General features: G+C 36.9%; 2 protein-coding genes across 5 annotated transcripts in view; one reads left to right on the forward strand and one right to left on the reverse strand.

Annotated features, from left to right (window-relative positions):
* Positions 1–6014, forward strand: part of LOC137978766 (probable RNA-binding protein EIF1AD) — a 6619-nt gene extending 605 nt beyond the window's left edge. The window contains exons 2-5 of one of the 2 annotated variants that reach the window (XM_068825820.1): positions 1507–1615; positions 2220–2328; positions 2973–3035; positions 4201–6014. In XM_068825820.1, coding sequence (XP_068681921.1) covers positions 1507–1615; positions 2220–2328; positions 2973–3035; positions 4201–4369 — 450 coding nt within the window. In that variant the 3' untranslated portion in view covers positions 4370–6014. The remainder of the gene's footprint in view (positions 1–1506; positions 1616–2219; positions 2329–2972; positions 3036–4200) is intronic. The other variant, XM_068825821.1, reaches the window with a different exon arrangement.
* On the reverse strand, positions 5523–14619 carry LOC137978764 (breast cancer metastasis-suppressor 1-like protein-A). Of its 3 annotated transcripts, XM_068825817.1 has the most exons (13): positions 14413–14619; positions 14207–14294; positions 14061–14116; positions 12472–12563; positions 11653–11712; positions 11141–11237; positions 9857–9955; positions 9645–9709; positions 9256–9289; positions 8307–8379; positions 7516–7566; positions 7360–7390; positions 5523–6267 (listed from the first exon to the last, which is right to left on the reverse strand). In XM_068825817.1, the coding sequence occupies exons 1-13, from the start codon at positions 14543–14545 to the stop codon at positions 6181–6183; spliced, it is 966 nt and encodes a 321-aa protein (XP_068681918.1). In that variant the 5' UTR covers positions 14546–14619; the 3' UTR covers positions 5523–6180. The 3 variants fall into 3 exon arrangements, with proteins under 3 accessions (XP_068681918.1, XP_068681919.1, XP_068681920.1); XM_068825818.1 differs by lacking the exon at positions 7360–7390; XM_068825819.1 differs by lacking the exons at positions 5523–6267; positions 7360–7390; positions 7516–7566 and adding an exon at positions 7670–7727.
* Between the last annotated feature and the right edge of the window lie 109 nt (positions 14620–14728).

Here is a 14728-nt window from a genome sequence, read left to right on the forward strand (position 1 = left end):
TTCACCTTTCTGCACTCTGTTTGGGATTAATTGACGTGCTCTCAGCCAATCAATACGTTGCAATTTTTACATGTACATTATTAAGTGGGGAACGAAAGTACCCATCTGATGCATCAGTTCCCCACAAAGCCAGTATGCAGACTCGCAAAAATCTACATGCTCATTGTTATTCCATAACTACAGCTGAAAAAGCTAACATTGAACATTCTACTCTTCAAAGATATCTTGGAAAAATAAGCTAAATTGCAGAATGCCCAGCCATGTCTTTGCATAATCCATATCAATGGCGTTTATTGTTGCCTCTTTCTTCAAATGATGCTGCTGCAATAGCACTATATGGACTGGGTATTCTGCAGTTAATCCAAAAATAATGCAGTCCTTCAGTTATACTCAGAAGGGATTTGACTTCCTTAAAAAAAAAAAAAATTATCTTGTACATGTATGTAGATGCTTTAGGCAACTCAGGCAACAGAAAAAACAGCTTACGATGGTGAACTTGCTGTTGGCTCTTGCCCTGCCTGTCAACCAGAATTCAGCTTAAAGAGACCACTAAAAGAGCACTCGAATGTGGCGGTGTCCTAAATAGCTGACATTCTTCCTGCCAACTGTAGGCAAGAGTGGCAGTGTACAATAGACACTGTTTGTGACAATTCTACGAAGAAGGGTGTTCTTGCTTACGACAGGAAAAGAGAATTTCCGAGAGAGAAAAAGATAAATAATGTGCTCTTGCTCCTTTGTGGGCTTGATGTATTACATAGCTGGACTGTAAGGTTGGCAATGTATTTGGTGCAGTGCTTTTAAACATTTTTAAAAAAGTACTATCCTCTGGATTTTTAAAATTTTGTTGACTGTCTTGTTTATTATTATCATTATTATTATTAATAATATTATTAACATATTATTATTATTGGGGAGTTTAAGCAAATCTCGACGGCTGGTGCTACTCTGGCTGCTGTGACTGAAAAGGTCTGGGGAGAGTACGTCTCGGTGGTCTGCTAAATTTTAAGTTTAACAAACGAAAATACAAAGAAACATGGGCTAAGGACTATCGTATGGTATCCAGAATAAAACGTCTTCACTAAACCCTCAAAGCAAACTTAACTGAAGAAAAACAACCTCGTGCTGAACATGAATATTTCACTTGACTCACTTCGCCATTCCAACACCTTTGCCAAAACTTATCGTAAATTCATGGTCAATATGGGATTTGACCATAAACAACCTTGACACAATCTTCGTCTTAAATTGACTTCAAAGGATATAGTATCCAATGGAATTCTTAAAATGCCGAGAAGTCCGTTGAAAAGGGTCAGAGAAGCGAAATAAACGCGACGTAGTAGCCACTACGGCAAAACATCCGACTCACATAGTCAGATTTCACGCTATGGCTGGATGCAACCAATGAACATGTGCAGTGTCTCATTTTGAGGGAAATTTACTTCTGGCAGCTGTATTAGCGCCAGCGGTAGCGATTTTCTTGACGTCCCTATTATTATTATTACGCAGGTTGTAAGTAGCCGTGGTAACAACCTTCATGAGATTGAGACACCTGATGGCAATAAGTTCCTTGTCAGCATGCCGTCAAAATTCAGGAAAAGTGTCTGGATTAAGAGAGGTAAACAAGACCTTTAATGGGGCTAATTCAGTACATGTAACTGAAGAAGAGCTTTTCTTTTTACTGCTTTTAAATGTTTCATTTTCTATATAAATTATATGATTTGGCTGTTCTTTAAACAAGGAAGGTACAATGTATTTAACAATTATTACGTGAGTTAGCGTTGGATATGAGGTGGTAAGTAGCCAAAAAGGCATGTAGCACCAAGTTTGCTATAACCAGCCTCACATTCGATAAGCGCGAGTGGAATACAATGTAACTGTATTATTAAATTTTCATTAAATTCCGAACTGTTCTACTTACACAATGCCAAAATGTTGTCTCAGTTTTTACAAAACGACCAATACAACCAGTTTCCAAATAAGGCTATTATGGTATATGAGGTGATAACTGAGATTGCATGAGCCAATCAGAAAGCTAGAAATGCAATATCTGAGATTGAAAATTTATTAACAATAAGTTATTATTTCGCTTCTCTGAGAATTAGGGGTTTAAGGCAAACTCATGAAAGATTGAAAAAATTGATGACTTATAATAGCTACAAGTTGAGCCTTGAAAATTCTTCATAATTAATTAATCTTGTACATCCTCTCAATATTTTCAGGAGATTTTGTTATTGTTGATCCTATAAAGGAAGGAAACAAAGTGTGTGCTGAGATAGTTTATATTCTGTATGGTAAACAAATCAAGTATCTCAAGAATGAAGGACTCTGGTAAGTACTGTTTTATTATTTGAATGCAACTTTCACTAGGGGTTAGCAAGATGTCACTCTCTAGTCTCAGCTTTGAGACAAGCAACTGCACACTCTGAAGCTGCTCACGTCAGCGCACAAATCAAAATGGGTGACAGACATAAAAGTCTGGCTGTCCAAAAAATGTGAAAACCAGAAATAAATGGGTACTGCAAATTAAAGTGTCATCTTACTGTTCTTGTCCAGCTAAAAAGCAGTTGTTTACAAGTAGAAATAATTGGCCATTAAGTGCCCCCTTAATGTAACTCTTAAACAAAGAGCTTCAGAAAACCCTATCTTGAAAAATAATACAAACCCTGATTTGAACTCTGTTCTGGTGAAGATTAAGCTGATGCTTAGACTTCACACATACATGTAGCCCCCCCTCCCCACACCACTTTTTTTCTATGGTGTTCTTTTCGGCTTGATCAGAGACTTGGTAATCTACACTACTCTTACATAATTATAATAAGATCTAGGCCTTCCCACTTTCAAACATGCTATCTGGCCCCTGTCACATGGCACTTCAAAAGTCTATCAAAATTTGCACGTGCTGTCCATTAGTTCCAATCTTGAGTGGACAAAAATGTCAAACACTGTCCCTCTTGTTGTGATTTCTTCCTAAGGCCCAAAGCATTCACAGAAGAGTTTCCATTGGATGAAAAATCGGAGGTCAAGGAAGTAAACAGGTGATTTTCCAAATGATTACTCAGTTAAACAAGGCATAGGTTGAGAAAAATATATTTTACTGCGATTTTCATAATTCTGCAGAATCCCATCTTTAACGGGGCTAGGTCATGGAATTTTAGCCAATTTCAGCACTGATCGAATGGTCATAGAATTAACTAAAATATCAAAGTAACTGTTCAAAACTATAAAAGAACTCTAACAAAACACAGGGAAGCCAAAAAGGGGCATGGATGGACAAAATGGAAAGGATTGAAATGGATTGAAGTTGGGTAAATTTGAAAAATGTCTGCCCGCCTTTTTTCAAATTTTTATCAGTCTATATCAAAATGTCATTTACACAGCTGGAAAATCATTCTCAGTTGTTATGTGGCCGTGATTTTGCAAATGAAAGACTCTTGCTCTGCCAATTTGACGTTTAGAGCTATAATTAACAAAATTAAACAAAATTACCTAAAATAGCATGACCTAGCCCCTCTAAGTGCCAACTGCATTCTGGCATTCTGTCAATCAAACTTCCCACGCCAAGCCAAGAGTTCACCCAAAACCACAGATGCCAAAATTGATAATTTTTTGATGCATGACATGACCTGTACCAATCTGCATCTTTGGTTCCCATGGTATATTCATACAAGTGAAGTAACTGAAGAACCTCTAAAAAGATATCTTTAAGACTTAAAGGTATTCCAGCTGTGAACCAAATGAAAACTCCAATTCACTTGCCAAAGGCGGAGTCAATTTTCCCAGGGTGGTTGGAACTTTCGTCTTATTTTACTTCATCTAGAACATCTTGATGTGTTCCCATGAAGATCAAAATTCCAGAAATTGATTTCTTAGTCTGCATTTTTGTCAATGTCATACCAAAAGGCTACTTTTTATATAAATAATTGAGATTGCCTGATTTTGATTGACTTCATCACTTTCTGTTCTTAAGGCTAGCCAACTGACCCTGGTGTACAAAACAATAGAAAATGGCCCCACAAGTTTTGCATAATAATAGAGTCAAATTCCCAGAAGACATTTTACTGCATTGTTCTGCACACGAACATGGCCGCTGTGACATAAGATGCAAACCCTCAATACTTGGCTTGACATGAAGACAAATTTTACTTTGTATAACATCTATTTAGCATGCATGTATTGCTTTATATAATTTTTCCTTTGCAGCAGTGTGCATGGTGATTGCAAGGATGAAGGCGGAGTAAATAATTGTGACACAAATTCTGATGATGAAGAGGATGAGGACGATGATGATTTGTTTGTAAATCCAAACCATCAAAAGCCCACAACTTTTATTTATACTGACTCTAGTGAAGATGATGACGATGGCCTGTGATTCTATAGAAATATTTCTTTCTCCATTAATAGTGACAGGAAACAGACAATACGATCAGGGGAGGGGAAAGCATTGTGTGACACTCGATGTAACAAGTCAAAGTTCTCTGCAAGGACATGAATGTTAATCGCATCTCAGACTCTTGTTTAGTTTGGGTGTTACCCTGCGGTCCTTCTTGTCTTTGCATCTAAACCTTTAAAGAAATTTATTCGTCAAGTACAGTGAAATAAGAAATTTTGATCCAGTCTTTGGAAAGTTTTTTTTTAAACTTTATATTCAACAACAAGGGTGCGTTTTTTTTTTTTTTTGGGAAAATCCAAAAACGGATTTGTGATCTCGGATCAATGGATTCGTCAGCATCAAAAAGACCCAAAATCCGAAAAATGATTATTTTCCATGACAATGCAAACAAACAAACCCACACTTGCATGCAAATTTTAAAAACCAAAAAAAAATTAAAGGTTAAGTTTGTTTTGGAGAAAATTATTCTTAAATAAAAATGCCACGAGGAAAAAAATACCTTAGTGATCGATAAAAAGAAATTATGAAAAACATGCTTTTTTTTAGCTGTAGGAAAGTTGCTAGCAATATTATTATTGCTGTCAAGAAACTTTTAATGTAATTTCTTTTGTGAATTTTTCAGGAAACCCAACTATTTTTGACTTATTCATTGTACGGTAAAAAGGCGCAAAAAAAACATTTGGGCTTAGCTGTCATGTATGTATGGAAAACCGCTGAAATGGTGAATCTCAAAAATTGGGATTTAGATTTAATCCGAAGTATCCTCCTCAAGTGTGGATACTTTCGATTCAAGATCTGTTTTTGGATTTTCCCAAAAAAACGCACCCTAAGTCTAAACACGGCAGCTTTATCAAATTCTTATAACAGCCCTGTAGAACTTCACCCAATTCAAGTACGGTACGTGTCCATCCTCACTAACGCTGCATGTTGCATGGAGTGAACCTATCCAAAAAGTGACCGTTTGTAAATTACATACAGGTTGCACATGAAGTTTTTCTGGGTATATATCTTGCTGTAGCCCATCCTCTCTTTGTTTTGAGTTTGATGGGACTTAATACTTTCCTGCATAACCTTTGTACATGTACGGTCACCTACAGTATTGATTGTTTGGAAATTTAAAACAAAATTGCACTGACACAAGCCTTTTTATTTGTTTTCCAAAGCAACAGCAGAGGCCGAGGCTTCTCTATCACTGAAAAAGGGACATCCATATACAATGTAATTCTATACAATATGTCAAGTCGCCATGCACAAGGGAACCAAGAATTTAAGAAAACTTTAAGGCCTTTTATGTAGTCTGAAAGGAGACAAATTTCCTTTTCTTGTAACCCCAATAGGCAATATTTGTATGTTGTGCATTCACAAATGTAGGCCAGTGTGTGTACTAAATTTGACAGCATTTCTTGCCCTAAAATGAGGCGTCAAACCAGTAATTTTTAGAATGACAAAAGAATGAGAAAACAGTGATTTTATGAAAAAACCGAGTATTCACCCACAGATACATGTATGTTCATGAAAAAGGACCTTGAGTGAGATCCATGGTAGTTATTAATATCTAAGATAAGTCCTAATGCACAACAAGTTCTTCATGCAATGAAACACATTTACATCTTATTGTTCTGTACATGATTGCGACTGCTTTTATTGCACTGGCCTTGGTTATTCAAATGGTGGATAATGCTATCCAGTGGATAAACATTAACAAAATCAATTTAGTTATCCAGTGGACAGTGATTTATCCAGTGGATAGCAGTATGCACCCTTCAAACAACTGGGGCCAGATTTGGAGTTCATGCTTTTCTTATTCTGTATTTTCCTTTCTGTAGCTGGCCTATGTATAACTTTGTTTTGGATCCATCCACTTTCCTCACCCAAACCTAAAAAAAAAAAAAGATTTACGCTTTGTTACCAACTGAAGGTAGACAAGTTAAATTGTGGAAGGATAGTCACTATGGCCACATAGAATGGCACCCTAAAACATTTTTCATCTTATATGTATGTCGGAGATGTCGCCAAAACGTTACCCTATAGCTCACAGTGGTACACTGTAGCTAGCGCATAGGTTAATGAACTCCAGATGGGAGCTTTTTTTGAACTACCCGTAAGTAAATTATCCCTGAAGGAAGAAGTGACATTGTTTTCCCATGTGATGCATGCCATGCAAGGATAACAAAAGGACATCAAGAAAATCACCAAGGAAGCCAAAGCTTAAAGTACTGTTCTGCTTGTTCATTTGATGTTTTTGGTACATTTTCTGCTGTTCTTGTATCAGAATCAGAGCCATCCTAAAAAAATCACAGGAGTCAATGGGTTAAGGTGGCTCTGAATCCACTGTACAGCATTTTTTTTAAACTGTGCACAAAGTTTCATCTTGCCCTTCTGATCATTTTTCAGCAACAAAAAATGTGGGTAACTGGGTTTGTTTTTGAGATATGAGCAACTGAAGCTAAAATAAGTTAAAATAGAAAATAAAGGATTCTTTGTTGCATGCTTATGTTGTCCTCAAAACCTCAAATTTGGTGATTTCAAGTCGTCGTTAGGCATACGACTGCCAAGATACTTACTAAAAACTGTGCTGCATGTGCAGCACGATTAGTTATGCCCTTCTAACCAATGATAATATTACTGACTTCTGGCGATGTCGTAGTCGCAGCCGTTGCTGTTTCTTAAATTCCCTAATTGGTTAATAACACCTAGGTCCAGTCAAAACCATGTCCCCTTAACCCTCCCAATCCTCAGAACAAGACTAAAAGATTTTACTCTGTCTAACACCACTGCGATGATTTTACTTGTCAATGGGGGCAGCTTCAGGGATGAACATAAAACTGAAACTCTAATTTCAAACGAACAAATAATTTGACAGCATGAAAAAAATTGTAATACTGATGAGTGATTGCTTGCTCATCTTTCAAAGCAGAGGCTCGTGCTGAAAACATCCTAAAGCAAACCAAGAATAAACAAGTTTATACCTCTCCGGTATTGATGCCAGTAACATAAGCACTAAAATATAAGAAAAACATCAACATCAGATTTAATAAATGACAAAAAGGGAGATGAAGGGTACTGTATGCTTATATATATGTATGCCATTAGAAGACCATTCTGACAATTCTGGAAGAACACACCTGAAAGTATCACTTCTGCTCTCTATTAACACATGATCATTCTTGTGGAACCTTGGGGAAAAAAAAAGATACCGTTACTTGCAACGAAGAGGCTACAGCTGTGGCCATTACATTGGCTACTTTCCAGTTAAAAAAAAAAAAAAAAACAAACTAAAGGAATTTGTGAGTGCTATAATAAACTGGATATCATTACATGATCATTCTTGTGGAACCTCGGGGAAAAAAAGATACCATTTCTTGTAAAGAAGGGGCTACAGCTGTGGCCATTACATTGGCTACAATGTAATTTTGGCAGTTAAAAGACCATGAACTAAAGGTATTTGTGAGTGCTATAATAAACTGGATATTAAAAGCATTTAGAATAAAAGCACTCATTTCTAGTTTTCCTCAAAAGGTTTAAATTTTAATTTCTTATTGCTTTTGTGGGCTATGGGCAAGGTTGTTGTCCAAAGGCTAGGGTTTGAATCCCACCTGGAACATTTGAGTCACCAAAGATTGCCCAACCAAAAACAATATTTTTTCAAAGGTAACAATATTATTGTTTAATATGTTAAGTGATTGTGGACTCAAGATGTCCCCATTAACCATTGACTCATAAAGGCCAGACTTATTAGATAGATTTTACTCTGTCTAAAGCCAGGCCAGACGATTTTAATTAGGATGGGGGGGGGGGGGGGGGGGGGGTTCAGGGGTCATTGCGTTAACATGTCTCGAAATAGACCTCACACTGGAAGGAACCTGGTCAGGACCTGTCCCCTCTTTTCATCTCGCTTCACTGTACCAAAACCTACCACTCTCCCTCATAATAGAGTTTCCCATCTTCATATCTTGCACTGAAAGGACTCTTCTCTGATTGGCAGCCACCTGTAGGTAAAATTAAGGCTCAAGGAAGTGCATTTTATTTTATGCATGTTATTATGTTATTTAGGGTCAGTCCGTCCAGGGGTGACGGAGTGGTGTTTCTCGAAAGTCTGAAAACTTTTCAAGTGTATTTCAGATTAGATTTTACACTGGGTTGATTTTTCAAAACGAAAATGTTTCATGTGCTGAGAATTTGCATTTGTTTTCAATTGTTTTCTCTGGTCTTTTCGGGTCTGAAAAGGTTTTTGGGCTTTTGAGTAGAGGCCCCAGGCCATAACCAAGGCACAGAAAAGGACTGACCAATAAAATAAGATGTATTATTTTTAATTATTATTAAAAAAAAAAAATCTGAAATAAGTACGCGCGCTGTAATTGGCTAAATTAGTGGGCTGTATTCTACAGTATGGCGCGCTGTACAGCTCGCTAAATTTAAAATTTCGACAAAACATCATCTAGCGAGTTTTTCATGTCATTTCTGTTGCATAAACTTGTACTGAAAACTGTTTGAATCTTGCAAGCAACTATTTCAAACTGAAGAAGATTTAATTTTTGGGATTTTGGCACAGCATTCTTTGTGGCAGTTGAACCTTCCACTTCACTTTGACTAGTTTCGTTGCCCGCGCACCGGTTAACCTCAGAGATATGATAAATATCTTACTAACCTCGTTTTCTCGGTCCGTACTGTAAGTTACGGATCCTCGTTTTTTCCCGTTGATTTATGGCCTGTGCGCTTTGCGCTTGGGCCATAAATCAATGGGAAAAAACTCGGTCCATAACTTACAGTACAGACCTCGAACTCGGTTAGTAAGAGGTATTTATTGCACAGAAATTGACCTACAATATTTTATGAATTAAAAATGAATTAATATAACAACTTACTATTTTGTCTTCTTCTAACTAATGCTCCCTTTGCCTTCAAAGAGAAAGAAAAGCAGCCAGAGTTAGCATCTTGCTGCTTTTTTGCAACTATACATGTAATCCTGCATGCCTTGAACAGATCCCAGAAATATGTACAGTATACCCCAAGTGCCAAAATGAATATAAAATTATTACCCTGAAATGAACCAGGAAAAGGGGGAACAATGAGATTTTTTTCAAGTGAGTATTGCATTATGTTAGGCAACTAGTGAACACTCTTCTTGTACACCAATGGGACAAGAAATAACATCATAGTATTATTTCTGCCTTCACGTGTAACTTCTGGTACTGCTGCAGGGTCCAAGAAAAGTGATACTTGATATACAATGAAGATTATACATTGTATGTACCTTCCTTATGGCAGCCCAATCTTCAAGAATATCCATTTCTCTCAGCATATATACAATGTATGGACTTGATCACAGTCAAGGAAAGCAAGGTATGGTATCACCGATAAGAGACAAATACAGACAAGGCTAGAGATGTTGCAGAAACAAATCAAAAGCAAACAGGCCCACCAGTATAATTATAATCATCATCATCATCATCATCAAAAGGATATCAGTAACTGTTACAGGTTTTCGTCTTTTATCAGATAGCATTGATCCATCAGATGATTTTCTCTGTTTCTTGTTTATTGATTGTGATTCAAGCCATATATCTGAAAATGAAGGTCACTTAAATTATGTTGATGTGGATTCTAATTCCCAGGCCAAAGATTGATGATCTCCCTTACAGCGATTTAAAGCAATTTATGCCACCTGAACTAGTTTACTTCACTGAATGACCTACAGTAGCTCCTAAGCATGTCTATAGCTTGAGGTTGAACTTGGATTCAACTCTGACTTGTTTTGGGCTTGGGTTTCAATTTTTTCCCAATATGCCTGTTTCACTATGTACATAGTATAAAAGTAAAATTTCAGTTTTACATAGATTGTAGACCAGTTGGCACAGTTGTAAAAGCAATCATCCACCACAATAATAACTTATTGATGGGTAGCTGTTGCTTTGAATTCCTATGCTGGAAAATACTTCCTGCTGCCTTTGTTACAGAAGGACTCCCTAGTCTGACACCATACACCTTATTCAAAATGGCCACCATTTTAGTATTCTTTTGTTTCCTTGCAAATTACATGTAGCCCTTGTTACCTCATTCTTAAGCTGAAAATTCAAAAAAATTATTATTTTTAATTAACCTTGAACGAGGCAACAACTAAAAATTAATGGTAGCAATTTTCGAACAAGGTATACAAAAATGACAAAATAATTAAAGAGGGAAGGCCCCATCTTGTGACCCTTCAATGTTAATAACCTCTGCAGGACACTTCTCTACTCCAGACAAAGAGTAAGGAAAGTATGTAAAGGCTTATTTCAAAGCTCTTTGGACCATGCAATGTATGCAAGTACAGCATGTCTTTTAAAGGAAATAGAGAGCTTAAGCACTCAACAATTTTTAGGCATGGAAGACAATGGCAAGTGCGCTGTTTTCCCTTTTAAATTTGTCTTGAAATTACCACATTTATATTATTGTTAAGTATCTTTTCATTAATAGAGATGATTAGTTATATAAAGGAGGAGTAGGGAAGACTTTTGTCCTGGTATGTAAAATGGTCACTTCTGGTTCCCACATGCTTACATGTCAACTCCCTATTCTTGACTAATACTGTAGTATCAATTTCATTGAAGAACAAAATTACTTTTAATTACCAAACAACAGAGGCGAAGGAACACAAACTCTAGTGGAGATACAATAAAACAAATTCATCGACAGTAAAATAATATTATGATGCTACTGGTATGAATGCCAAAACTGTAAAAAATCTAAGACTTGGGTAAGTGACTTTACCAGCTGATATATCCGTGTTTTGCTTATCTTCTTCTAGTTTTCGAATTTTTTCTTCTAATTCTTGCTTCATGCTTTCCATTAGGGCAAGCTTTTCACTCTAACATTAAAAGAAAAAACACAACATAAAGCCTTCTAAGAAGATGTATACAGGGAATGATACCATTCTGTTGTCACTGCAAATTTTGTAAAAAAATTCATGAGTGACAGCAAACAGAAATTTTGTGTTGACATAAAAAATAAGATCTACTCTGTGAAACAATTTGACCATTTCAATAAATATAGAAACTTCTTTTTCCATTATTATAATTTTAGTCTCTTGGTTAAGTACTTCAGTGATGGGCCAATTCATATGACTGCTGTGATGAACACGTGGATACAACATGACCTCAGGTAGAAATACATGTAAACTGTCAAATGAATGTAAAGGTTAACAATCTCTTGTGCAAATAGATGGTTAACAATCTGACATTTGAGAACATAATAATCTATTCAAACTTGAGAATGTTACTCACCTCGAAATGCTGGACAGCAGCTTGTTCGTCAGCATCATACTTATTTTTCACGTTTCCCATCTAGAAGAAATCATTATTTTGGAAAAGAGAGCTAAAAATTCAATAAGTACATGTACAAATAAAATAAATGATGACATGATATAATTCATATGAAATGGATCACATAATTTTTTTTTATGGAACTGCAGATAGAACATTCTCTAGAAAGTTTATCATGTCTTTCCTGTTGCATAAACTTGTAAAACTGTTTGAATCTAATGCTAGCAAATATTTAAAAAAGCCAAGAAGCTTTATCAATAATTTTCAGATCTTTAAGGCGGCTGATTCTTCCTCTTGACTTCAACTACATTAGTTTCCTTTTGTGCACGGCTGCTTACCACAGACAATGATACTACCGGTAAATATCTTACTAAACTTGATTATTCTGTAAATTATGGCCCCGTGTTTTTCCCCTTTGTTTTCTGGCCAGCGTGCTTCGTGCTTGGGCCATTCATGTACATGTAAATCTAAGGGGAAAAACATGGGACGTAATTTACAGTATGGCCCTCAAACTTGGTTAGTAAGAGGTATATCAGTCCTGAGAGCGAGACTTACAGATTTTACCCTGTCTAAAGCCAGATGATTTTACTTGTCAATGGGTGCTGCTTCAGGGATGAATGGATTGATGCATACCTACAGTTAAGTTTCAGTTACTATTAACTTCTAAAATGTTTGGTGTTGAGTACAGTGCATACCGCATTAATTTAGTGCAAAGAAAAATACCCCTACCAGACTAGAATGTTGTACACCGCTGCAAGCTTTTGCCCCGGTCAGACTTACCCTACAATCACGCAAGATTCCAGCCACCTCTATCCTTATTTCACACATCTCTTTCAGTTCATTTACTGGTCCTGTATACTCTACAGCACATTCTAGAAGGGGATGATTAAAATGGAAGTAAATTATTTCATTACCACTCCATCAACACTTATAAAGTAAATAAACACTCTCTGATAACAACTATTTCAATGTAACACTTGAATCTGAGAAACATATTTTTTCATGCCAAATCAAAACTTTTGCTGTTTCAAATATCTCAGTAATGGTACTATATATTTTTTGATACTTTACAACCTTTCTATACAGACTATACCTGTACATTGCTTGCAAAAAAAAAATTCACACATGTGCTCTTTATAATAAATAATATGTGGATGCTACATAATTTGTTATACATGTGTATGAGGCTGCAACAAAAAAGTTCAACAGAAAATTTGTTTAAGTCCACTCCTTTGCTTTGAATGGAGTGGACCCATTCCTATACCCATACAGCTATTTCGAGAAAGTTTGTCAAGAATAAAGCGCACGCGACAATCCCGAAAGGTAATATGGGATACGATCAATACAGTGTTTCTAACGACTGTAGCTGTCGAACCTACTTTTGTTACTTTCCTTCAGCACTCGCAAACATATATCAGTGGCCTCCCGTACGATTCTTTTAAATTTCTTTGAAAAACAGTGCACTTAAAATCACCCACAATACCTTTCAGGATTGTCGCGTGCACTTTTTCCGACAACCTTTCTCAAAATAGCTGTATGTAAAAGACGCACCCAGCTGCAAGTCTGCACAGCTAAAACATTATATTTAAAATTCAAAGAAGTGTGGTCAACAACCCGAGTGGAAGTCAGCTTCAGAGTCTGAGGACGACTTCCACTCAGGTTACCTAGTAAACGTCAGTCAATATCACCAGCAACAGTCCTTCTCTAGGACTACACTCAACTGGACGATCCTACTTCACTTAGTTATGATAGGACACCTGCAATCAGCATCAAAATGAGTTGACACATTGTGTCTGCATAGCAGTTTTTATGCCTAAAATAATAGGGCCATTTGTACCATGCTACATGTATAAACTTTCCAAAAGACCCCCTCCCCCATTCAATGTTGTCTGTTTGTAGCCAAAGATCACAGGAATTATGACACAACATTGTTTGGGGGGAGGGGGAATTTGGTAGCCTAGCTAGGACAAAATAGTTACAGTAAGAATGATGGAATAGGGGGTTGAAAAGGTCAATGTGCCCTGATTGTAGGTTCAAACAAATTTAACATTGCATTCAGACCTCTTCAAGTTCCAAGTAGTGGCTATAAATCTAGGCCTCAGCACTACTAACCATCCTTGAGGTAGGACAATTTTTATCTTTGGAGATATATATACATTTGTATACATCAGAGAAGGAGCAATATTAATAAGGGGTTGAATTCCTACAAGGATGAAAGTTGCCCTGTTATCATGTTAGAAGAACCTAACTAAAGAACAAAAGCAAACAAAATGAGCCATTTGACAAAATAACTAAAGGCTTCCCGTCCCACCCTCCGACGTGGAACCAAAACCAGTTAGCCACCTCCCCACCCCACCGTAGGAAGTTACCTGCAGTCACTTCCTCGAGTTTCTTTTCCACTTGACTAATGCGCTCTCGATAAAGCCTGGAAAAAAGGAAATATGATAGCATTAGGTTAATAAATACTGTAGATAAATACAGAAATTCGTAACAGCGAATTTACAGTAGAACTAACTGTTCTTTAAGGTCGCTGAACTGTCTTTCTAAGTCCGCCATGTCATTCAGACACTCATTTCTCCTTCTCTCATTCTCCGTCTCGTCAACTAAAAGAAACAAAAAACTTCAGTTTAGCTTGTTTGAACTGTCATAGCCAGAGAAGTCATACGTTAAGTAAAAAGCGCGGAATATTAGCGACGATAAAAAGAAGAGAAGTCTCCATACTGCTGGACTCGGAAGATGACTCGTCCGAACTCAAGCTGCTTTCCTCCTCCTCATCTTCACTCATGTTTTCGTCTTCGTTGGCACTTCTCTCCACTTCCTCCTCGCCATTTTCTTCACCATCGACCGACGGCATTTTCGTTATGTCGAAAAAAATTCAATAACTCCCAGCTCGACCGACACCAACAAACATTCAATACAAACGCAGGCGCAAGTAGTCATTTTGTCATGCGCATTTTAGAAGAGTTTTCGAAGCGCACCGGAATGTCTGTAGGAACAAGGAACTGGAGACTGACTTTAGTTGGGTCATACCAAATTT

The sequence above is a fragment of the Montipora foliosa genome, chromosome 12 (assembly GCF_036669935.1).
Source record: "Montipora foliosa isolate CH-2021 chromosome 12, ASM3666993v2, whole genome shotgun sequence".
Taxonomy (NCBI): domain Eukaryota; kingdom Metazoa; phylum Cnidaria; class Anthozoa; order Scleractinia; family Acroporidae; genus Montipora; species Montipora foliosa.

Coding starts and splice junctions, on each gene's coding strand:
- LOC137978764 (XM_068825817.1), bottom strand. CDS start 14,545: ATGCCGTCGGTCGATGGTGAAGAAAATGGCGAGGAGGAAGTGGAGAGA. Junction 8,380..9,255: donor AGTTAGAAGAAGACAAAATA/GTAAGTTGTTAT, acceptor TTTTACCTACAG/GTGGCTGCCAATCAGAGAAG. Junction 7,567..8,306: donor CTCTATTATGAGGGAGAGTG/GTAGGTTTTGGT, acceptor TTTTTCCCCAAG/GTTCCACAAGAATGATCATG.